This window comes from Anolis sagrei, chromosome 6 (genome assembly GCF_037176765.1).
Source record: "Anolis sagrei isolate rAnoSag1 chromosome 6, rAnoSag1.mat, whole genome shotgun sequence".
NCBI lineage: Eukaryota > Metazoa > Chordata > Lepidosauria > Squamata > Dactyloidae > Anolis > Anolis sagrei.
This window is the reverse complement of record NC_090026.1, coordinates 25886967-25913557: the sequence shown is the minus strand read 5'-3', so window position 1 is coordinate 25913557 and position 26591 is coordinate 25886967. Positions and strand designations below refer to the sequence as shown.

Here is a 26591-nt window from a genome sequence, read left to right as displayed (position 1 = left end):
ACAAACAGCTCTTTAAAGGCAACCATAAGCCTGATGTGTCCATCAATGAAAATTAGTTGGACACCTCTGTCCTCAAATCTATCACAAGATTGTTTTTTTTAAGGGGATGGGATACATGCTTACTAGGCTTGGGTAACAACGGAAAAATTTGTTTCTAAATTCGTTTCGTTTTTAGGGGTCCATCGCGTTTCGTTTTTTTAAAGAATTCCGAAATTTTTCTTTTAAAAATTTTGAAATTTATGAAATTTCGTATAATTACGAATCAATTCGTTAATGGCAGACGCGATTGCGCAATATGCTAAAAAAAACCTCCAAATGGGACAGGGGGAACTTCTGAAGCTTCCCTCTCCCTCTGTTGTTGACTGTTGGTGTGATAAAACAAACAACAACTATAAAACTTGCACCAGACATGCAAAAATAATTACGAAATAATTACGAAATAATTACGAAATAATTACGAAATAATTACGAAATAAATTGAAAAAATTGTTTCGAATCTAATTTACTCCTCACACTATTCCTGCATGACTCAATATTGGATCATAAGCTAATTTAAATACAAATTAATAACGAATTACGAAATTAACAAACGGAACTGCCCAAGCCTAATGCTTACTTCTTTGGGTGTTTTTTAATGGAGCTGGATACGTCATGTGCTTTGCTTGTGAATTTGTGCATGGAAGAATTGGGTTAGACTATATGGCCCTTATGGTCTCTTTCAACTCTATGATTCATTAATCTATTATTCTAAGATTTATTCAAAGGGATTTTGCCAGTGTCTACCTCTGAGACTGAGAGAATGTGGCGTCTCCAAGGTCATGCAGTGGTCTTCCAGTATTTGGGTATCATAATTCAATGTTCAAACTACTACAACACACTAATTCAGTACAAAGAGCTTATTTTGGGCTGTGAAACTGTAGATGAATCTGTCAGTGTTTGAAACAGGTAGACCTTGGGGATAATAATGATGCTTACAAAATGCACTTCAGTGAGCATCAGTGGCAAGCAGAGAACATATTTAGAAAATAAAAATAAAACAGCCATCTATTAACAAAGGTGATATAATAACCTGGCCACAATAATCATGATTGTGGCCAGATGGAGACAAAGTTCAGGCAAATGCAAACTTTACTGACAAAATTCTTCTTTCTTTCTTTCCACAATTAGCTGATAAAATAGATTCTACAAATGTACAGTGTTAATTAAGTGAAAGCAAGCAATAACACTTCTAATGACTATCGCTTGGCAGTAAGCCCAGAATACTCCTGGCCCTCTCAAGAAATTAAAGACAAGTTTAAAAACTGTCACATGAACACCAAAATAATAGGTTCCAATGGGAATCATTAGTGGGAAACTACACAGTGATCCCAGTGAGCATGATTAAAAATAAAAATGTGATTCATTAATGGAACATAGAAGAGTAAGGCAAACAAAATATGTGTTGCCACATGAGCATCTAACACTGAGCCGCTTGTGTGTCTCTCCGATCATTTAATTTTCTCTCCTGTGTATAAAAATGCTTCCATTAAAAATGCCATTGGTTGCTCTTACAGTGAAGGAATGTTTGATAGATTTGCCATCAAGAATTATTTGTATTCATAGATGAATAGCTATGGAAGATATATTTATTGCTCTTTATGCTACTGGAAAAGCCAAAATAAGCTAATATTTGCATTCTACATTCAAGACACCACCTGTTTGTTGCACACAAATGAAAAATAAAATAGAATTCACAATTTTATTCTTTATTCCTGGCAATAATTCCAAACATATGATGAATATTAAATACAGAATTGGGTGGGGATACATGTAATCCTTCTTTCTACTTACAAGAATCATTGGAAAAATCAATGTTGTTAAGTGAATATTTGAGATTAAAATAATTCTAAGTTATTACAAGGTTTGTTTTTTTAGTATAATTGAATCAAGTGTAGAAGTAATACTTGTAGTACAAATTAGTTTTTTAGATTAAGATTTGGTGATTTTATAATAAACAATGTAAAATAAGTTCAGGAACTACAATCAGGACCTGGCAAGTAGAAAGTGGCAATGAGAGTGCACCTACACTATAGCATTATTGCAGTTTGACACCACTTTAACTGCTATGTTTCAAGGCTATAGAATCATGAGTCACCAGCACTCTTTAACAGAGAAGGTAAATACTGTTTTCTACTTCCACTACCATATCCCAGATTTCAGACAAACTCCATGAGCCAAAGATAAGTTTTCAAGAACACTCACGAGAATATTGATGTTCAACAAATACACATTTTAAAGAAAAATTAATAATAAAACACACAAAGACACATTTTAGAGCTTATTTACACTGACCCTATGCCAGGCATGGACAAAATTTTTTGCCTTGGGACAGCATTGTGGGCCCAACCAAGAGAGAGTCGGGCCGGGGGGGGGGACGTGGCTGGGCACGTGCTGGGTGGGACAGGTCTAGGAAGGGGCAGGGCTGGGAGGAGGTGGGGCAGGGCCCGGGTCATCCTTAGGTGGTCCTCCTGGCATAAGGATGGGGCAGCTCACCTCATCTTTATGTTGGGAGAAAAACAAGACATGCAGCAACTGCCCCAATCCTCCTCCCTGATCCTCCTCCCCCGATCTTTGGACTGCCAGGAGGAGGATGAGGCAGGTAAAAGTCAAGAGCACTCTGGAGGGCTCTCAGCTGCTGTATGCCTTCCTTGGGCTGTCCTCTCGGCATAAGGACAGGACTATTCAGGACGAGAGCATGACATGTGGTGGCTGAGAACACTTCAGAGGGCACCTGAGAGCATTTCAGAGGCACTTCAGAGGCCTTCCTCTCCTGTCCTCCTGCATAAGAATGCAGTGGACCACCATGTACTTATGCTGAGAGGATACAGAAAATGAGAAGGGCCCAAGGAAAGCATTCAGGAGGTCGCATCTGCCCCCTGGGTCTTAGTTTGCCCATGCCTGCCCTATTCCCTAAAGTGGACCAGACATCACTGCTGGATATCCAAAGGACGTAAAAGGTCTTCTTGTTCTCAATGTAGGGTAAACAAGGTTAAACAAGTTTAACCCAGCATTAACAAATTGGGGAAGGTGTCTGGCCTGCATGACCAAGCAGAAGAAGGCTAATGACTCCAAGAAAAGTAATAATTCAATCCCCGGTGGTGCAGTGGGTTAAACTCCTGTGCCGGCAGGACTGAAGACCGACAGGTCGCAGGTTTGAATTTGGGGAGAGGTGGATGAGCTCCCTCTATCAGCTCCAGCTCCTCATGCAGGGACATGAGAGAAGCCTCCCACAAGGATGATAAAAACATCAAAAAATCATCTGGACGTCCCCTGGGCAACGTCCTTGCAGACGGCCAATTCTCTCACACCAGAAGTGACTTGCAGTTTCTCAAGTCACTCCTGACACGACAAAAAAAACAAACTATTCTGGACACAGGGTGGCAGGAAAGGTATAACAAATGCAAATGCGATGCCTCCACTAAGGCTGACAAATCCACTAATTTGAAGAGCACTGTGAAGTTATTTCATAGATTACAATCGGGTTCTTACTGGGGCCAATATTCAGGCTATTTTCATTTCTTTCTAATCATTGCAAGGAAATTGTCACTTTTTTCACTGGTGTCCTGACATTCCATTGTTTTGTGATTTTTTTTTAAAAAAAACAGACATTGATACTAAAATTTGTTAATATTTTAAAACACATTTTCTTAAAAATATGTATAGATGAATACATTTTATATCAGGCTTTGCATTCATGTATGCTTTTTAGAATAGTTTTTAAGCATCCCGACATTCAAAAACATGTAATCTGAAGCATTTTTAACACAGTATATGAAAATGGATGATGACTGCTTAATAGTCTACACATTTTCTCCTGTATTCCTAGCTATATTACATCTTCTTTTTAAAATTAAAATCTAAACATCCTATATGCAGAAACTTCCAGTTAATTTATTAATAACATGTTTTGTTTCTTCATTTATTTATTTAGATGTAAGGCCTCCACAGCATAGCTTACCCTTACAATATAGACAGAGAAATTGTACAATTAATTAATAAATAATACATTATCAGAATACCATACAAGCAATTCAGTGGTTCCTTAACTAGGATTCAAGTATGTGAGCAAACATATTAGAAACTTTTAAGAACTGACAACTTCTTATTCAAAGGAAAGATTTGGCTGGATTGTCTTTTAAGACTCGCAGAGCAGCTTTCCATAGAATGTTATGATTATATCATTCTTCAGACATCCTCCCTATTCCCTACTATAATGATTAGAAAGATTATGATATGTTTGCTACTCAAATACAATATCTCTCAATGTTGTACTGCCAGTATTTCCAAAAAAGAGGAAACCTTAAAAGACTTCACTGCCATAGCTCCATGTATGAAATCACATGAGTTGTAATCTGGTGAGGCATCAACACTCTTTAGCAGAGAAATCTAAAGCCTTTGTAAAGCTACACCTCCCAGAATAAATAGATAACTCCTGTTCCATGTAATGGCATTGAGCCACAGTAGTGAAGAGATATCAAATTCCATTTATTCTGCAGTGTAGATGTACCCTAAATCATACATTGTATTACCAAATTAATGCCAATGTGAATGTCTAACTATAATTCTGTTTTACTTTTCCAATATACAACATTTCAGAAATATGGCTTTGCTTTCTGAATGGAAATTGAATTGCAATATGTACATGATTCAATCACTATGCATTGTTCAATCAGAGGAAGATAACTAATCTTTCTGGGAGACCCTTTTGACTATCAGCTTTATGAGTACCTCTTTAACATCAGTGTTCCTCAAAGAGTAAATGAATGGGTTGAGGACTGGAGTCAACACCGAATAAATAATAGCAATAACTTTGTCTTCTTCCAGGGAGTAAGATGAAGCAGGCCGGAGGAAAGTATAGATTATTGTCGAATAATAAAAGCTGACTACCAAGAGATGGGAAGAGCATGTTGAAAAAGCTTTTCTCTTACTTTCTGTGGAACGGATTTTTATAATATCTCTCACAATAAAGCAATATGAAGTTAGTGTCACTGCACAGCTACCTATTAAAATGATTACAGAAGCAGTGAAAACCATTGTTTCATTCAAACTTGTGTCTGAACAGGAGATGTTGAACATGGGTGGAAGCTCACAGAAAAAATGGTTGATGATGTTGGAGTCACAGAAGGAAAGCCGTGCCACAAGTCCTGTCTGAATTGCAGAATTAGCCATGCCTATGAGCCACAGACCTGCTATAGTTTCAAGGCAAAACTCCTTCCTCATAATGACCATGTACTGGAAAGGGCGGCAAATAGCAGCATAGCGGTCAAAAGCCATGAATGCCAGGAGCATAAGTTCAGTCCCTAGCATTAAGGTGAAAACATACACCTGTGCAATGCAACCAGGAAAGGTAATGCTTTTTCTTTCAACTAAAATGGTTTGTAACATTTTGGGAACTGTAACAGAAATTGAGCAAATGTTTATTATAGATAAATTGATGAGCAAGAAGTACATTGGTGTGTGGAGTTTGCTGCAAGTGCCAATTGCGAGGATGGTGAGGATGTTACTGATTATAGCCACAGCATAAATGAGAGAGAATAACCAGAAGAGAATCATCTGATGTTCAGGTGAACTGGAAAGTCCTACAAGGATGAACTCTGTAATAACAGAATGATTCTTCATTTCCAATATTATGTGACTGTAGACCTGGACAAACAAAACAAAACAAATATATGTAAAGATAATATCAATTGATAGGAGAAGAATCATCACTCAGTAAATTAATACTGCAACAAGCACTAATTAAGTAATAACGAATAAGGACAAATTTGCATTTGCAGAATAGAATTAACAACTGAATATATGTACTTTTAGAGAAATGTCTCATATCTCTAACCATAAAATCAAATCATTTAGCTCGATGGCCACAGTTTGCTTTTGATTTAACGTATCTTCAAGACTTCATATATTTCATATACTATATCCCATTCTATCACTATAAGTAGACCATAGTTTATGAAAATTCATTTCACCAGTAAGATGTATTCCTTGAAGGTGCCACATGATATAATAAATTGCTTTTGATTCCAGATACATTTAAGACTTCTTCACATGGCCTTTTCAGGCCATGCAGTTTTGCCAGTGCACCCTCCCTCCTTCCCCCATCATATGGTGGGGTGCATTGGCACCCTGTCCCTGTCCCCAGGAGATTAGGAGAAAGGGCAGTAATGCCATCATACAGATGGGAGAAAGGGTGGCAATGCCATGATATAGGGAAAAGGGAGAAAAGGTGGGGGTAGCTCCATTAGAGCTACGAAAAGGACACTTTCTTCTCCATGATGGAGGAAGAAACATCTTCCCCTCCACTTTAGGAGGAATGTGGGTGGGGCCTGCCATGTATCATCTGATGCTGCTTGGCAGGCTCAGTTTGGACTCAGATAACCCAGTTCAAAGCAGATATTGTGGGATTTTCTGCCTTGATATTCTGGGATATAAGACTGACCTTTATTTTGGTCATTAAGTCCTAAGTTATTTGAATACATAGCCCAATTTCTCCCTTGATTAATCTTTTGTTAGTTAATGTCAACATTTTGAGAGGAGCCTGGCTTTTTCCAATATTTGATATGTCTCCACTGTAAGTCTGTACTATAGAATCAATGCAGTTTAAGACCTCTGTAACTGCCATAGATCAATTATAAGGAATCCTGGTATTTGTCTTTTGGTAAGGCACCAGAACTCTTTAACAGAGAAGGTGAAAGAACTTATAAAACTACAACTTACGATTCCATAGCATTGAGCCATGAAAGTTAAAGTGGTGCCAAATTGCATTAATTCTAAAATGTAGATGTATCCCATTATCTGAATAATAATAAAAAGATGTTTATTGATTAGTCCACTGACCATATCAACAGTAAAGACAAAACGAAAAAGTACACAAGTAGACAAAAATATCCATTATCTGAATACTTTTCTGGGAGTCAGTCAACACATTTATCTAGTTTCAAAAGTTGCACTATGTGTCATTTTAAATAGTGTACTGCCCTGTCTTACAAGATACAATTTGAGTAATGCATAAATGAGCTAAGCTTTTTATTGCATTTCAGTTTGCCAATGGGCCAAATAACACTTTAACTGACATTCCACATATTTCCACATATTTCCTTGCAAGGTAACAAAGAGAATAACCAAGTCAAATTCATTTAAAAGAACTTACAAACCCAATTAAATAAGGTCCAAAACATACTTCAAATCTATTAAAATCTAGTAAACCTAATGGCGAAATCTATTAGCAATTTCAGTCCAACAATACATGAAAGACCACAACTAGCTGACCTCTGGTTTTAATCTTTTCATACATCCACTTCATTCTTTGCACTTAGAAATGCTTAAAATCTTGGTTTCTTCATTGAAAGCAAAGGTCTTCTGGCATTTCTGTTCATTCAAAAGAAGGAAATTATTTTGTAGCCCTTTCTTCTCTGATATAGTCAATCAAGTTAGGCATCATACCTGGCTGGTGTTCTTGCTGTTGGCTGTAGTGCTGGTATAGTTGCTTTCCTTTCTCACTGCCTGAAAGCAATTCCTTGTCTGTAGGGAGTTCTAGAATTCTAGTTTACTAGGCAACCCTCCCAACCTTTCATTTACAAATCATTGTTCTTACCTATGTTCCTCTGTTCATGCCTTGTGCTCACTGTCACACTTTCTTTTTTCTTTCCTATACATACACCTTATACCCTACACAGTCAATCTGTTTGGATGTAGAACCAACACATAAAATAATTAGTCTCTCTCCAATCCACTATCATCTTTGGCACATTGCATAAATTGTATGCAAGTGTGAAACATTCTCATTTTTAAAAAGTTCTCCATACAATGTGAAAACCTAGAAAATCAAGGTTCTACATAGTGCTCATGAAGCCATATTTCTAAATTATGGCATCTGCGGTCTTCTTCTTCCTCCTCTTCTTCCTCTTCCTCTTCTTCTTCTTCTTCTTCTTCTTCTTCTTCTTCTTCTTCTTCTTTACTCTGCCACCATCTCCCAAAGAAACTCAGGGCAGCTCACAAAGTGCTCAAAGGTGTGAACACACACAAAATAAAACAAGTGCATAGACAACAACACAAAAGCAATAACAACCAACATAACATCATAACTCACCCCCCCCCCCCGCCTGATTAAGATCAAGAAAATGCAACAATAGCTGAAGATATTCTACACAAATGGAATGCCTGCACAGTGCTCTAAAGTGTCAACTATTTCTATTAATATGCAAAAATTCTTAAATTTCAAATTACTGGTATCATCTCTATCCCTGAGATGCTGTGAATTTTTACCCTCTTTATTTTAAAGACAAGTAATATTTGTGTGTGATATCATATTTTCAAAGTCAGACTGGTCATCTGGTCATTACATTTTTTTCATATTTCCCAGATGTATGTTAGAGGCACTGCATATCTCCCATATGAAAATTCAAGATAAATACATTTAAAAAGAGGTACATGAAAAATAAACTATCATAATCCTACTTGTTGCTATCCTTGTGACCTTAGAGACTAATGATAATACTACTTTTGAGGTGTACAAGATAAACACACAGTATCCTAGGGCAAATATCACTGCTTTCTTGTCATGTTGAATGTCTAAGAGGAGAGAGGCACACTGATAGATAACATGGAAATGTAGACCACTACTGCAGGAGGAAGCTATATGTTGTATAATGCTAGGGGGAGGAAATGCAGAAAATCTACCAGACACAGCTAACTCATACAATCAGTTAAGCACAAACTATTACATGAACTTCCAGTTATCTACCTCATGGCACAAACAAACAAGCAAATATCAATATGAAACAAACAAGGAAGCAGTGATATTTGTTGGTGTTTTTAGAAACATTACAACTGTACCCTCTGTTCGCTTCTGATATGATAAATAAATACCTCATGACAATCCTGTGAATGAACAATCAATAAGAAGAAATGCTACGGTATAAGCATTCATCTTACAGTATATGACTCTCCAAAAATATAGCTGAGGTCCCCAAAAATATATAGTTTTCATAGGATTGATAGTTAGGGACTCTCAGGGTGGAATGTGAAGGAGATAAAGAACATGGCACAACTAACAAAGATTGTCCCCTATGGAAAGCAAGCCAATGAAGCTATCAACAGATTTAATAGAGACCACTCTGTGTATGACAGAGAAAGAGAGAGAGAATTTTGACTGTTCCTCAGTAAGTAGAATTTATGACAGCCTGAAATTATCTATTGATTGAAACTATTTTTTAATATCTAATGAAAAACAGAGATGAGAATGGGAGACATAAGGTTTTGGCTTGATCTCATTATCTTATTGAAAACTTCTCTTCCTTGACTTACTCTCAGTTTTTTCAATAATAACAATACCACATAACCAGAAATCACCCAATATTGAATTCATGGTTAACTGTGTGTGTGTACTATAAAAGATGTTAAAGCAACACAGGAGTGGAAGAGGAACACTGAAATATTTACCTGCATTCCTATTATAATGTGGTGCCTTCTTACTGATTTAATAGATTAGTTCTTGTGGATTAAAATGATTTTCTGCTCTGGCAAATTATAAGAATAATGCTTTCTCATCAGTAAGATAGTTAGGATAATTTCTCTGATCCTTTTGATACACCTTGTTTTGGGGAAATGTACTATACAGTTTAGAAATCTTTCTAAGCTGTTCAGCTGGGAAAAGAACCTCTGAGGTATTGGGAGGAAGATAATGATTCTTCATCATACTGGTGAAGAAAAAGTTTGTACCAGTACAACAACTGGCACATTTTCAAAATTCAAGCTTAATGTTCATTCTTATAAACACCAGACAAAATCCAATGATTTATAAATTATTTTAATTTTCATTGTGTTATCCAAGGGAAAGTTGTGTTTCTACTTAGTTAAACAGCATTCAATAAGAATTATTTCTGGATGTGTGTGGTTCCTAAATTTCAGGCATTCTCAAATGGTTGAAGAGCCATTACAGTTTTTGTGTGACTGTAGGATAACAAGGTTAGAATCCCTGCTCAACCATAGAAACCCACTGGGTGACCTTGAGCCAGTAAAACTTGCTTTGTTTCAGAAGATGGCAATGCCAAGTCTCCCCTGAAGAAACCCTACCAAATAAACCCTATTGTAAGGTTGCCATACAACAGCAGCAGCAGCAGCAGCAACAGCAGCGGCAGCAACAACAACAACCCTAATATACAGAAGATGATAGTTTTCACTATCCTGCCCCAACCCATTTGGGAATTTGTGAGGTCAAAAACAGCACCTTGAATTGAGCTCAGAAGCATATCAAAAGTTCCCAAAGTCTGCCTCTGTCTTGGCTTTAGACACACCGGACAAGAGCCGGACTGTCACTTTTTCAAGCAGTTATCAGTTTCAGACACTTTTCAAGGACAGCCTGATATAGAGGACATTGCAACTATCTAATTAAGAAATAATTAAGCATTGACCAGCAAACACCTATATTTAATTACAAAGTAAAGGATTTCTAGAGTAAAATATATTGTATTGCACATGCATAAAGTTGAAAGTTCTAAAGCAGACTACAGCCCATCCAGACAGGCCCAAAACGTGGAACTTGTCTTGATTTTTTACCAGAGGTGTTCAAATGATGCCTCTGGTAAAAGTAAATTAATATTTAATATACCAAGGTTTCCCTGTTTTATTGTGTATTAATGAAATACCTAATTAGATCTGGGCCTTACTGAAAGGTCTGGGTCTAATGAGGTATTGGGCTTTTGGGGATTGACTTCCTGGGTTGTGTTCTGTGACACTGGGTGTGAGTCATCATGCACCTTTGGGTTCTTGAAGCCCAAAGGTACAGGAGGGTGCCCACCCATACCCCCACCATATCCCCCCCCCCCCAGTTTAGCTTCTAAAACTTCCTGAAAAATTCCCTGGCCACCATGAGGCCTCTCCTCATGAAAAAATGATGAACAAGGAAACCGGGGGGAGGGGGGGTTCTTTCCCAGTTTAAAAATAAGGGCTACACAACAATTGATAAATCCAATAGAATAGTGAGATTTTGAGCAGTATTCTGATGTCCAAAGTCTTCAGGAAGCTTTTTCCTCCCACTTTTATTCCTTGTGTGTGTGTGTGTGCATGTGTGTGCGTGTAAGAAATACAATGAGAAAAAAATCTTCAGAGGCAGCCCCACATAGAGTGCATTGCAGTTATCCATCTGAGATGTAAGACAAGGAATACTGTGGCCAGGTCTGGCTTTTCGAGGTACGGTCGCAGTTGGCCCGTACCTCAAAAGTACATAGTTCTTTGTTTGTTTGTTTCAATGTTCACCAAATCAATGCTTGGTTGTAAGCAGGTGATCATTATAGTTCCTCTAGATGTGTAACTACAATTGTTACAAAAATCAGCAGCCAGACTATTAACAGCAGCCAATTACAGGGAGCACACCTGGAGCTGTTTTAATCCCCCTGTTAAAACAGCTCTACTGGCTATGTGTTTCCGGGGCCAATTCAAAGTGCAAGTTATTACTTCCAAAGCCCTACATGATTCAGGTCCAGCCTATTCATGTGACCACGTCTCCTCCTATAAACCTGTATGAGCCCTGAGATCTGTTTTTTTCCCCTATTATGTTATGTTCTATTTATTATTTGTCTTAATTTTACTGTATTGTGTATTTATTGTTATTTTGTATTGCTTTGCCTTGTTGTAAGTCATTCCGAGTCTCTTAGAGGAGAGAGGCAGGATATAAATAATGATGATGATGATGATGATGATGATGATGATTAAAATATTTACAACTCAAGCTTGAGGCCCTGGAATCAGAACGTTTTTTCCAACAAATGTCTTAAGGGCTTTTTTAACTTCTTTGTTTCTCAGAGAATATATCATTGGATTAAGCACTGGAGTTACAACAGTATATAGGAGAGAAACCCATTTGTCTTTATCTAAAGTGTAGACAGATGAGGGCCTAATATATGTGTAAATGACCGAGGAGAAGTAAAAACTGACAACAACCAGATGTGAGGAACATGTGGAGAAAGCTTTCTTCTTCCCTTCTGTAGAACGAATTCTGAAGATGGTTCTCATGATGAAGAAATATGACATTAGAGTCAAACCACAATTAAATATCCCGAATATGACATCTGCCATAAAAACCATGCTCTCATTGATACTGGTGTCTGAGGATGCAAGCTTTAAAAGTGGTGGAACATCACAAAAGAAATGGTTGATTATATTTGAATCATGGAAGGAAAGCTTCAGCATGAGTCCAGCATGGACTGCAGAGTTAACCATTCCAACAAGCCACGCTCCTGCTGCTATGCAAACACATGCTTCCTTCCGCATGATCAGTGCATATTGCAAAGGATGACAGATAGCAGCATAACGGTCAAAAGCCATGAATGAAAGAAGAGAAAGTTCTGTTCCCAAAGTCCATATAAAAAGAAACACTTGTGTAATGCAGCCATAAAATGATATTATCTTTCTCCGGGTCCAAAGAGCCTGGAGCAGTTTAGGAGTTGTAACTGAAATAGAGAATATATTTACTAAAGACAAGTTGATGAGCAGGAAATACATGGGGGTGTGAAGGTTTCTGCAGTTGCATACGCTAAAGATGAGAAAGCAGTTAACAGTCAAGGCTATAGCATAGATAAATGTAAATATCCAAAAGAGAAGTGTCTGTAGTTCAGCTGAATTTGTTAAACCAACCAGTATAAACTCCATTGTTGTGGACTGATTCTTCATGTAGGTATTTCTTTTGCTGATAGTCTAGAAGACAGATAGATTGGGTTACTTTAGTTACCAAAATATTTCCATTGACCTGAGTACACATGTTAAAATAAATGTCATTATGGGATCAGTTCTGATATTGCTTACTTAGAATTTTTTAATGCTTTCCAGAAACTACCCTTGATTTCAATTGAGGTTTTGTAAATGCCAGCTAGGATAATCTGATGAAATATCTTGTCATATAATCAAGATTATAGGGGCTGGGCTTAGCAGGCTAAACTGCTGTGTTGCAGAAACATCCTTCCAAGTAAGAGGTCAGCAGTTCGATCTTGGTCAGGGTGAACACCCATCATTAGTCCGAGCTCACCTTCCCACCTAGAAGGTCAAAAGCAGAAATGTGAGTAGATATATAGGTACCACTTTTAGCGAGGAGTTAATAAACCTTGATTGTGGATAATGTGATTTCATAGCAGTAAGTGGTAATGTCGAGCCCCCGGTGACACTGTGGGTTAAACCCCTGTGCCGGCAGGACTGGAGACCGACAGGTCGCAGGTTCGAATCTGGGGAGAGGCAGATGAGCTCCCTCTATCAGCTCCAGCTCCTCATGCGGGGACATGAGAGAAGCCTTCCACAAGGATGATAAAACATCAAATCACCCGGGCGTCCCCTTGGCAACGTCCTTGCAGATGGCCAATTCTCTCACACCAGAAGCGACTTGCAGTTTCTCAGGTTGCTACTGACACGACAAAAAAGTGGTAATGTTTATATTTTAATTGCTTTTAATCTTAATGTAACTGCATATTTATTGTTGAATTGTTTTAAGGCCTCTGCTGTAAGCCATCTTGAGTCCCCTTCGGGGTTGAGAAAGGCGGGATATAAATATAGTAAATAAATAAAGTCTTCCTTAAGGACATCAGTTGATCAGAGGTAAGCTCCTTGGCATGAAAGATGGAGCAACAGCACCCTCAGTGGCTGAAGTTGAGTACAGCCTTCAAGATGCTGGAAATACGATAGGAAAAAACTGCCTTTACCTCTGTTTGTATTTTCTGTCCTTGTTAAGTGTATAATTGGCATTGAATGTTTGCTTTATGTGTGTATTCTGTAAAAGTTGCTCTTAGTCCCCTTCGGGGTATATATACTGTAAATAATAATAAAAAATAAAGTCATCCTTGACAATTATTATTGCTTATCTAGAACTTTTGAAAATGTTTAAGGAAAAACTCCTAATTGCCTTCATTTTCATCAGGTGTTGGTACATGTAATAAAATATTTTGCCCAGTTTTTGAAGACCTTCATAATCAATGGCTGTGGTCCTGTCCAGTATTTACAATAGTGTATGACACTGTACATTTTTTGGAATCTGTGTTTATGATCATTTCACCAATGCAACATCATAAAATCCCATTAAAACTTACCTTAGAAATCAAACAGCCTGTCGAAAGAGATTTCTGTGGTACTGTGGATTGCAACAGTGAGTGAAAAACATATTTCCACTTCCTGAAGTAAGGTGTTATTTACCTGGAAAATCCCTATGTTAGTGGGCCTGCTTGAAAGCTAAGGTAAGTTTTTGGGGGACTTAGCTATGACAATAGAGCTCCATCATCACAGCTGTCTCGCACTTCAGTGATGGTACTATATTTTTTGCAGTTCTACAACACACTTTTTTCCTTAAATAACCCTCTCTAAAATGGGGTGAATCTTAGAATCACAAGTGTACCTTATGTTTTTTTTGTTAGTGGAGGTGTTACTGAAATTAGGATGCATCTTACAATCAATGGTGTCTTACAATTGAAAAAATACAGTATTTCTCTAGGTGGTAACTAATCAGTACTAGAACTGACTTCAAATACATTGCTTTTATCATCCTTCCAAAAAACAGCAATAAACAAAACCTACATCCAGGCAAATATCCCAAGCCTGATGGAAAAAGCCATTTTTAATCACATTCACATTAAACTGAAGTGGATAGAAACATCCTTAATTATGGGCAGTAATGCACATCTGAAAACTGAATTCTTTAAACAGATTTCAGTGCACATAATATAAATTCAGTTTTCTATGAAAGATGACTTAACTTTGCCATGAGACCAGATGAAAGACACTATGCATTTTTGTAACCCCTGTATCATGAAACATTGTAAACATAAACAAAAAGGGATGCGGATAGCAAGGCATTGCAATTGCAGCCAGTAGATTATAATAAATCAACGGGAAGATTATTTTTTATTTTATACACATATAGTATGATATATACTCATGTATAAGTTGACCTCATGTATAAATTGAGGGAAGGTTTTGGGGACAAATCACGGATTTCAGTATGACCCATAGATAAATCAAGGGACATTCCTCAGAGGAAAAGCAATTGCTCCTAAACACCACCAATCTTTTTCCACACAGGCATTCAAACAGGCCAGAAGTGGAGGTATGTTAGAGAATAATGTTATTCTTAGTTCTGACCATGGTCCATCCCTAACGTTTTCTGACCAGTTTTTCACAAAGGTGAAAAACAGTGCCAAGACAGAGATAATAAAGGAATCAGAGATTCTTTTAAGTTCTCCTGGAACAGACTAAACACTTTCTTTCCCGGTATTTTACAAAAAAGAAAGATAAATATCCACATAAACCTGTAGAGAAATTGGCCCAGGTTTTTTGGGTTCATTCATTGACTAAAATTTCTAGACTTATACATGAGTATATACAGTATTCAACAAAACAAGAGAGTGTGTAATAGGAAAATAACACACTTAAAAAAGAGGCTTGAGATATTATCAGTTTTGTACATTTTCAAGATCATATGTCAAGTTGAATAGGCTCAACAATCTTATTTTTAAAGTATACATTTTTTTTCTAATGCTTGGGTGGGGTGACTCTGCTGTTATTTTTGAACTTCAGTTCCCAGCTAACTCAATGTGGTCAATACTGTTTGGGGGTCCAGCACTGTTTGAAGATCAAGAATATCCATATCCAAATTTCAAGTTTTACTGCCATCATCTGTTTGTGCTGAGCCTTAGTTGTGTTTTTTTTAAAAAAAATTGTATAATCTCATTATATGGGCAGTGGTTTCTAATGATCTCAGTGATCTTCCAGATAGCTATATCCAATGTGTTAGTGATGGCAGTGGAGATGTCTAGAGCTAAAATTTACTGAGGATGAAGAAACTAAACTGTAACTGAAATCTGGAAAAGGAATGTTTAATCATGGGATCAAACAGGGTTCCCATAGTAATTTTAATACTAATCCGGATCATGGTCCATCCCCAATTTAATGAAGCTCTATATGAATCACTCTTTTATTTGAAAAGAAAAGATACAAAGATGTGCACATATTAAGATTTGTGCTACTATTCTGTCCCTCTTTAGCTCTTCAGTTGTACTCTGCAATGATCATCCAAATAAAAGCTTAATACTCAATAGCTTTGCATGCATCTGAAAATCTAAAGTTATTTTTCATGTGTGATAAATGTAAGATTGGAGATAAAATAATTTGAAACCAAATTGAATATGTACCTTTGATCTTATTTATCTTTGCTTCTTCTTGGTTGTGTTTCTTCTTTCTTCTTATGACATATATGGAATCTTTTTTTCTCTTTCTCATCTGGCAAACATCACTGCCAAATACCTTCTATTAATCTGATCATTAGACACCAAACAGCTGATAGTAAACTAGAAGATATACTTTTCAGACCATAGCAAATAAGCAGCTTTAGAATCTTTCTATAAATACAATGATAGTTCCATTGGGAGAAAGACCTTTGAGGTATCATCTGAAAGATGGTGATTCCTACATAATATTTTTGGAGCTTTTTTGTTTAATTGTATTCATTTATTTCTTTGAAATATTTATGTTTCATTCTAATAGCAATATGCTCAGGACAATTTTGCACATTTACAGAGGAGGAAAACTATTACTAAAATCATGTTTTTGCAATTTAAAAATGTTGATGCAGCATTATAATGCTTTCATTTTCACATTTTGAATAATGTTTTAAATAAGAACGGTAAGAACAAGATCCCCAAAATAACGAGTCCACACAACAGTTATGGGTTGAAAATTTTTATTAGTTTAGAAGTTTTATTAACTGTTACCAATTAAAGTTAGTAACGAAATCTAATTCTATGGGTGGCATGAACTTGGTATGGAAAAAGCCAAGGTAGCGTCCCTGCCTGGCCTACCCTTCGGCTAATTAGGGTGGAACACCTGGGTCCCCTGTTGACCTTAACCGGGCAACTTTTAAGGGAAACGTGCCAGAGAAGACTCCCTCAAAGTTGTTGAGGCCAGACTTTCCCCATTCGTAGGCCATTTGGTTTCACCTCACCTCATCAAAATGAATCACAGGTGAATGTTTTAGTTCATGGCCCTTACCCCAAAGTAGGGTGCCTTGGGTGTACACCAAATTGTAGATTCTCCTAGCTGTTTTCTAGGCCTATTTAAAAACCACACCATCCCAATTTGCCCCTGAGAACAGTATAGGGCAGGCAAAAAACCCTCCTAGAACATAGGAGGGAAAAACATTCCTACCCGGTCCCTTCAGGCAATCAATAAATTATACTGTTAATGGGTAGGCATGGTGTGTCAAAGATCAGAAACACAATGAAGAAAGGGGGCTGGCTGATGCCTTAGGTCAGTTCTGCCCCCTTTAAAATAGTTCCTGATGGAACTACTTCTTGCCTCGGGTTCTGGGGAGGAGGCAAATCTCCTTCCTCCCCCAGCTTTACTTATGCTGGTATGTTGTCCTAACTTATGCTGGTATGTTGTCCTAAGAGTGAAGACCAACATCAAAACAGTAAAAAGAAAACTTTTTTATGTACAGTTACATAGAATAACATTTCACAATAACAAAAATACAAACACAAAAGAAGGAAAAAGAACTACATTAGTCATACTAATGGAATTGTGTAATAGCTGGTCTATTTTAACCTTTATTTTAACCTTCGTTTTTAACTTTTGTGGTATGAAGTTTTTCCTTGGCATTTTAATGATTATCTTTTTAATTATGTTTAACTTAATCAAGTTCTAATGTATGTTAGTTCACTATTACAGGAGTCTTAACACAGTGATTAGTGTCTATTTGTGTACCTTTTTGTTTTGTCTTTATTGTTGATATGGTCAGTGGACTAATCAATAGACTTCGTATCTTTCGTTATCTTACATTTGTCATAATTTTTTGCAAAAGCTGAAGAAATACTGGTATTTAATATGAGATCATTTATAAATTTCATCTATACACCATTCCTTCAACTATTACAGGTATTATTACATCTTCTATCCACTGGGTTGCTGGTAGACAAAAATGCTTTTCCAGTGAAGAAATATATTTTAGCAGTCAAACGGCATGAAAATCTCTTTTATTAACCACCTGTTAATTTTCAAACAAGAGGAATAATTCAAAAGAACATGCATATCCCTGAGCTTTCCAATAGCAAATTTATTCATGCAAGTACTTCCTCCCAAAAAGTCACTACTCCAAAACATATACATTATGGAAATTTTAGCATGATTAAATATCCATCAATTTGCTAATTTAGACAGCCCATTCTTTAATAGACATTGCAATTATGAATATATCCAAAGACAAAATTTTAAAAATGGTGTGGATCATGGAGATACACCCAAGCAAGACACTTTCAGAAAGCCATGTATGGAGATTGTAGAGAATACACCTATACTGTAAAATTAATGAAGTTTGGCAGCACTTTAACTGCCATGGCTCAATGCTATGGAATCTTGGGAGTTGCAATTTGACAAGGCCTTTGGCCTTCTCTGCCAATGAGTGCTGATTATAAAATCATATAATCATAGAGTTGGAAGATACCACATGGGCCATCTAGTCCAATCTCCTGCCATGCAGAAAAAGCACAATCAAAGTACCCCTGACAGATGGCCATCCAACTTCTGTTTAAAAGCTTCCAATGAAGGAGCTTCTACCACACTCCCAGGCAGAAAGTTCCACTGCTAAACAGTTCTTATGGTTAGGAAGTTCTTCCTAATGTTCAGGTGGAATATCCTTTCTTGTAATTTGAACCCATTACACTGAGTCCTGGTTTCCAGGGGGATAATTTAAAAGTTTTGCCACTCTCCCTTTGCAAATTGATTGTGGCTGCTTTTATGATTGCCCCTCCTCCTTTGCAAAGAGAGAAGGATGGCAATTTGACGTTTTTCCTGCTTTGAGGTTAGTCAGTAAGGAATGATAGGCATGTGGTCATACCTGAGAAGATAGCACTTGTCTCTAGTACTGCTTCAACGTGGGGTTTTCTGAAGCATCTACCTTTCCATCCATTTAAATTTCAGCATAGCCTTAATCAGTTGTTATAACCACACAGTTAGCATGTTTATCAAGTTGGTTGTGAAGGCACGAGAAGAGGATCAATAGAGGGAAAGAAAGGTAGCAATGTCAAACAAGTACTTCCCAAAGTTCTCCAGTTCTGTTAAACTATTACACCTGATATCTGGATACAATTCTATTCTTGCAACCAGGATACTGAACAAATTCAATATATTTTTTTAGGTTTTAGAATACCACTTTTTCTTCTCTTCTTGCTCCATTTATGGCAGACATCCTGCAGTAGAAGATCTATCATAAATGGGAAGAACTACAGTATATGTCTTCTACTGCAAGATTCCATTTTCTTCTGCATTGATACAGTATTCTATCTAACCCTTGTTCACTGTACATGTTTAGAACAGAGAGCTTCAATGTGATTTCTTTCTCTTTTTATTTAAATTTATAAATAACATGAGAGAAAAGGGAAAAATTACATTCTGACAGAGGTAAAGATATCGAAAAGTAAATAAGCATCTCGTAGGAAAAGTCAGATCCATGAAAAAGTGAGCTACATTCATTAGCATTTTTGCATGCTGCAAGTCGCTTCTGGTCGCTTCTGGAGTGAGATAATCAGTTGTCTATGAAGACGTTTCCCAGGGGACGCCCGGATGTCTTGTAATCCTGCAAGGAGGCTTCTCTCATGTCATGCCATGTCATGTCATGTGAGTGTGGAGAAGAGCAAACCACAGACCACCTGCTGCAATGCAGCCTGAGCCCTGCCACATGCACAACGGAGGACCTTCTTGCGGCAACACCAGAGGCACTCCAAGTGGCCAGCTACTGGTCAAAGGACATTTAATCAGCTACCAAGCTTGTAAACTTTGTGTTTTGTTTGTTTGTTTGTTAAAAAATGAAATGCAACTGTTTGGTCTGCCCCTGACACGATAAATAAATAAATAGATAAATAAATAAATACACATTTTTCATGAAGATATAAAGGCTGCAGAAATTCATCTTGCATATATAGTAATCAATTCCAATATTAAATATAGATAACATAGATTCTTTTAATTCTTAACTGAACTTAATTAAGCAGTAACAAAGATCTATATAGTTATTATGGACCTCATATAATCTATATTATTTAACTATTTAGTATAAAAAGTCATCCAATTTCAATATATATGTTTCTAGTATTCATAATTAATGTGCTTTATTTTTTCCTTATAAGCATTAGAATACTTGTTTACTCTTCCAATTACTTTCTAATGTTGTCTACAGCTTCTAAATCGAGCCCCTGGTGGTGCAATGGGTTAAACCCTTGTGTTTGCTGGACTGCTGACCAAAAGGTCGGCGGTTCAAATCCGGGGAGCTGGGTGAATTCCTATCTGTCAGTTCCAGCTTCTCATGCAGGGACATGAGGGAAGCCTTCTACAGGATTATTTATTATTATCTATTTAAAACTTTTATATACCGTTCTTCTCTAACCTCTGTAGAGGGACTCAGGATGGTTCACAGCAAGGATTCAATGCTAACAAATAAAACCATTTATACATCATACATAACAATGGATAAAAATACAATAAAATAACATACATATAAAACCAGTTTGCCAAGTTAAAACAATGTCCGACTCAATCAGCACTTTGTGGTCAATACATTAATCAGTTTCAAGTCTCCGCCATTATTCTGGGAATGCCTCGTTCCAAAGCCATTATTTCACCTGTTTCCTAAAGGTCAGGAGGGAGGTGGCAGATCTAATTTCATTTGGGAGAGAGTTCCAAAGCCGGGGGGGCACCACAGAGAAGGCCCTGTCTCTCGTCCCCACCAGACGCGCGATGGTTGCAGGACCGAGAGCAGGGCCTCTCCAGAAGATCTTAACACCCTTGATGGCTTGTAGGGGAGAATATGTTCGGACAGGATGGCAAAACATCCGGGCATCCCCTGGTCAACGTCCTTGCAGACAGTCAATTCTCTCACACCAGAAGCGACTTTCTCAAGTTGCTCCTGACACACAAAAAAAAGCTTCTAAAATCCACAATGAAGTGAGAACTACATTTGGGGAAGGCTTTCCTTTGCTATTTGAATCTTTTGGGGAGTTGATTGCTGCAATACATTGCAAGACTTCCAAATTATATGATATTTCAAAAGACATCATTAAGCAGTTTTATCCATGCTTTCCCAACCTTCTCCAAATAATGGCTTTAATTTCATTATTTTTGAGACAGTATATAATAGGGTTTAAGAGAGGAGTTAAAATAAGATACTGGATAGAGATCACTCTATCCAGATCTGAAGGAGAGAGAGAACTTAGCTTCATATGTCGGAAAAAAGTTGAAAAATAAAACAGACAAACCACAATAAGGTGAGAACTACAGGTGGAGAAGGCTTTGCTCCTGCCTTTGGTAGAGTGAATCTTCAGGATAGTTGAAATTATTCTAACATAGGAGAGAAGAGTTAAGAGGCAAGGAATAACACCAAAGAAAAATCCAGAGACAATGATTACTATATAATTGATGAATGTTTCACTGCAAGACAAATTCAAAATTGCAGGAAGATCACAGGTGAAGTGGTTGATTCTGTTGTGTCCACAGAAGGTCAAGTTCATTAAAGGTGCTGTATTGACCATAGCATCCAAGAAGCCCATAATAAATGTGCCTGCCATCAGCTGACGACACATTTGTTTGTTCATAATTGTCGAGTAATGAAGTGGGTCACAGATAGCAATGTAGCGATCATACGACATGGCAGCAAGCAGAGAAACTTCCGTACAAGCAAAATAGATAAAGAAAAAGATCTGTACAGTACATCCCACTACAGGCATGGATTTTGACCTTCCTACAAAATTTTCTAGCATCTTTGGGACTGTGACAGATGAGTAACAGATATCAACCAAGGCCAGATTTTTGAGAAAGAAGAACATAGGTGTGTGAAAGCTAGGTTCTGTCCTGATTATCAACATAATCATTGAGTTTCCTAATAATGTGGCAGTGTATATTATTAGAAACACAAAGAAGAACAGCAACTGCACTTGTGGATCATTGGAAAGTCCTAAGAGAATAAACTCTGTTATCACAGTTTGATTTTCCATGAAGCCAAATCCCTGCTTGACCATGGAACCCAACTGGGTTGCCTTGGAGAAGTCACACTCTGGCAGGTGCAGAGGAGACAATGGCAACTTCTGAATCAATTCTATCACACACAAAAAAGCTCTCAGGGTCACTAAAAGTAAAATAAAAAACTTAAAGGCATACAGCAAAACCAACTATTTAGAAATATAGTTACATACATTTGGTTTCATTAAATTTATATTTAATGAAATTATATTTGCTTTCTACTATTCAGATGAAATATTTGTCCAATATTACTGTGAAGTTTGCATGGTCCACTGATTTGATCATATTTTTCTTCCTGTCAAGGGAAAAGACACACATATATAGACTCTGTATAATTTTTATATTTGTTTAATGCCTAGAATCATAGAATCGAAGAATTGGAAGAGACCACATGGGCCATCTAGTCTAACCCCCTGCCATGCATGAAAAGCACAGTTAAATTATCCCCAACAGATGACCATTCAGCCTCTATTTTAAAACCTCCAAGGAATAAGCTTCCACCACACTCCAAGACAGAGAGTTCCAATGTTGAACAGCTTTTATATCAGGAAGTTCTTTCTCATGTTCATGTGGAATCTCCTTTCCTGTAATTTGAACCCATTGCTTTGAGTTCTAGTCTCCAGGACAGCAGAAAACAAGCCTGCCCCCTCTTCCTTATGACATCTTTTCAAATATTTGTAAATGGCTCCTCTCAAGCTTCTCTTCTGATGGCTAAACATACCCAACTTTCTTCATAGGGCATAGTCTGTAGACCTTTGATTATTTTAGCCGCTCCCCTCTGGACATTAATAATAATATTAGCAGTAATAATAATAATAATAATTTTATTTGTATTCCGCCCTATCTCCCCAAGGGAATTCAGCTTGTCTATACCTCTTTTGAACTGGGGTTCTCAGAAGTAGACACAGTATTTCAGGTAAGGTTTGACCAAAGAATAGAGAGGCACCATGACTTCCCTTGATCTAGACACTATACTCCATTTGATGCAGCCCCAAATCCCATTGGTTTTTTAGGCTGCTGCATCACATTGCTGACTTATGTTCAACTTATTGTCTAGACTACTATCCCAGAACTGTGACTATATTGAACTCTATAGTTTCACACTGATGTGATAGAACAGGTTGTGCAATGCTGATTAGAATGTGGGAGGATGAGTGTTTTATTTTTATAATTCTATATATACAGTATGGATTGGGGATGGCATTCAATTTTGTTGTATTATGTACAATTACAATAAAGTTACTATATTCTGTTCTAAGACTCCAAGATAGTTTTCACTAGTAATGTCGTCGATCCAGACATCACACTTCCTGTATCTTTGATTTTCATTTTTTCCTGCCTAATTGTAGTATCTTACATTTGTCCTTGTGGAAATACATTTTGTTATTTTTTGCCCAGCTTTCTAATCTGTTAACATCATTTTGAATTCTGACCCTGTCCTCTGGAGTATTAGCTATTCCCCGAATTTGTTGTCCTCTACAAACTTGACAAGCATTTCCTATAAACTTCATGCAAGTCATTAATAAACATATTGACTTGCAAGCCAGAAAGGGTGTTATTTGTGATACATTTCATGGAGGATCCAATTATTAGGAGGCAATACTTAAGAAATATATTGTTCTGGATAAGGAATACTTAACCTGCACAAGATACTTTCAACATATTAATCAGAAAAAAGAGGTAAGAAAGGAGCTAGAGAAAGAATGTCCATGAATTATTATTATTATTATTATTATTATTATTATTAGTAGTAGTAGTAGTAGTAGTAGTAGTAGTATTGCTACTGAGGGGTGGGTTGGAATTTGAGTCTCTCAAACATTCTCTTGGTGTAATCTAAAACAAGGAAAATGTAGCAATACTTTTTCCACTGCTGCAAATTTCACTCTATGTAAGTGTTAAGTCCATGTTCACATATTTCTATTAATCCTACATTTGTCCTTTTCTTTTTAATAGATATGCAAACGTGTGTGCACACACACACACACATCCTATGACATCTAGCAAGAATATGCACCTAATACATCATTCATGGCAGAAGCCCAGAACAGCATTACTGAAACAGACAGAATATAGTGTATGTGTGTTTCTGCTGTATCTATATTTCATATTGTGTTGAAAAATCTGAGTAAATTTGAGCAAATCTGCTTATTTACTCAGAAGAGAGTTCTAATAATGCCAATGAAGCATTCTACTCAGCAAATCAGAATAGAATTGCAGTCTGGGTGCTGTATCATGAGGTGATTATGTCTAGATACATTTCTAGAATACTTGAATGTTGGTGATAGGAATGGTAGTCAAAGATGGACACAGATAGCCAAATAAAGAGAGCTAGAGTTAATCCACTTAAATATTTAGCAATCTAGGATAAATGGAGAAACCCTGTTAGCCACTGTAAATTAGATGATTTAAAATAATTAGTCTTAACATGAAAAATAATAAAAATAAGAAAGCCCAGGTGAGAAAACGGAGAACTAAGAAGAGGAGGCAAGTTTCTGGAGAGTTTTCTGGTTCATATTGGTTCAGTTACACCAATATAAATTTCTGTCCCACTACCTTTTTGTGCAGTATATTAAATTCACCAAATATTAGCCTCCTTTTGAAAAAAGTACAAAGAACCGTTACTACCTGTACTGTTCATGCTGTCTCCATAAGCCTGTCTGTAAAATATTCTTATTAGTCTCTTTACCTGCTATTGAACCATTTCAGCTATTCCGTTGACTTTACAAAATATCAGAAAGCAGTCTCTTCTCAGCCTGGCAAAAGGACTCAGGAAAATTACATATACATGCACCTTCTATAAAATCTCTCAGGATATGTTTTCCTGAATGAATGAAACTCTCAAGAGCTTCCATATGTAACCAAACACATTAACATTCTATGTTTAGAATAACAGAAGTGACTGGGAAAGAAAAAATAAATCAAAGAAAAGCACTCCTCCTTCTCTACTGAAGACCTTTAGGAAGCAAATCAGGTCTCAAAACTGTCTCAATAGCAACTCTGAAGTTTCCTAAACTGTATCCTGCTAATATTTCTTTCCTTAGGCCTTCTGTCTCCCCTTCTACACTGTCATATAAAATCCAGATTATCTGGTTTGGCAATGTAGACTCATATAATCCAGTTCAAAGCAGATAATGTGAATTATCTGCTTTAATAACCTGGATTGTATGGCAGTGTAGAAGGGGCCTGTGAGAGTCTCCCTTAAAATGTACCTATGGCAACTCTCTACTGCCCTCATGTAGTTGGATCTGAGCACTGCAGCGTGAGGCTCATGGGCCAGCAAAGTATGTTGTTTTTAAAGTAAGGCAACAAACAAAGGTAATGGATTTCTCTACTTTAAATCTCACCAGTATGTCAAGTTGGAAAATGAGGGATACATGTACTGAGTTTGGGCTGTATCCATCAAGCTATGTAGAAGCCTTTGTGAAACAACCTTATGTACATAAAACATACATACAAATTTTGAGTTATTTTTTCTTTTTCTTTATCTATAGCCCCTGTTTTCATGTACATGTAGAGACCCAAATTCCAGGCAAACATGTGCACTTTGGGAGTGGGGTAAGAGGAAAGAAGGAACTGACTTTGTATATTTTCAACTTCCTTTTCCCACATTTTCCACTTTTGACATACCCTGCACTGTATCTATGGGGAACTCAGAGACTGCTATAAGCTATTCCCCTTAAAAAGGATATTACTAAGTTAGTAGTGGGGTGGGAGGTAGAATCCCACCTGTTAATCACTCACTGACACCATTTGGTGAAGGCTGGGAAGGGTCTCCTAAATTACCCCTATGGTTCTGGTGCTTAAGATGGATGTGAGTGGCTATTCCTTAGAGCTCCCCTGGGCAATTAAGTGCCAACCACTCTTGTGCTATACTTTTAAACCTGGAAAATATCTGGTCCATCTTCCTACATCTAGTGCATTGCAAATATATCTGCTTACTTCTGACATAGATTTACTCAGTTTTCCTGGAGGTTTTTTTGTGTCTGGGGGGCAGGGTACAGTGTGTGTATTTATTTAAGTGCCTTTAAATAAGATGCCACTAAGCTGGTATCGGGAAAGACAAAGCAGAATGAAGTTTAGTAAGCACTTAGATGGCACTATTTGGTGAAAGATGTAGGAGAGGGTTATATCTTGTTCCTCTCCTGCACACATTTCTTCTTTAAGTACAATTATAGAGTAAAGAAGGCATGCCTGGAAAGGCATTACAAACATTACGAGCTGACTGGGTAAGCAAACAGGGACTCAGGTTCTTTGGCCAAGTGTGGCTGACAAGTTCTGTAGTAGGACACTTGTATTAGCTTGACACAAATTAAGTTCTTTCCCTAATGCCCACTTACATAGTTAAAATAAGATGACTTTTGGTGGCTAATAGTTGAACATTGGAATAGACTCCCTTGGAATACCATGGAATTTCTTCACTGGGGATTTAAAATTAATAGTTGGAAGACCTGATATGAATGATTTGCTTATAGATTACTTCACCTGCAGGTGGATGGGCTGTATGGTTCTGCATTAGT

The 26591-nt window shown here is 37.2% G+C and overlaps 3 protein-coding genes across 3 annotated transcripts; all 3 read right to left on the bottom strand.

Moving 5' to 3' along the window:
- Positions 1-4722: 4722 nt before the first annotated feature.
- LOC132779568 (olfactory receptor 13G1-like) lies at positions 4723-5658 on the bottom strand. Its single transcript, XM_067470524.1, has one exon. The coding sequence runs from the start codon at positions 5656-5658 to the stop codon at positions 4723-4725; it is 936 nt and encodes a 311-aa protein (XP_067326625.1).
- Positions 5659-11763: 6105 nt separating this feature from the next.
- LOC132779567 (olfactory receptor 13G1-like) lies at positions 11764-12708 on the bottom strand. The gene has a single exon (XM_060783252.2). The coding sequence runs from the start codon at positions 12706-12708 to the stop codon at positions 11764-11766; it is 945 nt and encodes a 314-aa protein (XP_060639235.2).
- An 8417-nt stretch (positions 12709-21125) lies between these two features.
- LOC132779566 (olfactory receptor 5V1-like) lies at positions 21126-22049 on the bottom strand. The gene has a single exon (XM_060783251.2). The coding sequence runs from the start codon at positions 22047-22049 to the stop codon at positions 21126-21128; it is 924 nt and encodes a 307-aa protein (XP_060639234.2).
- Between the last annotated feature and the right edge of the window lie 4542 nt (positions 22050-26591).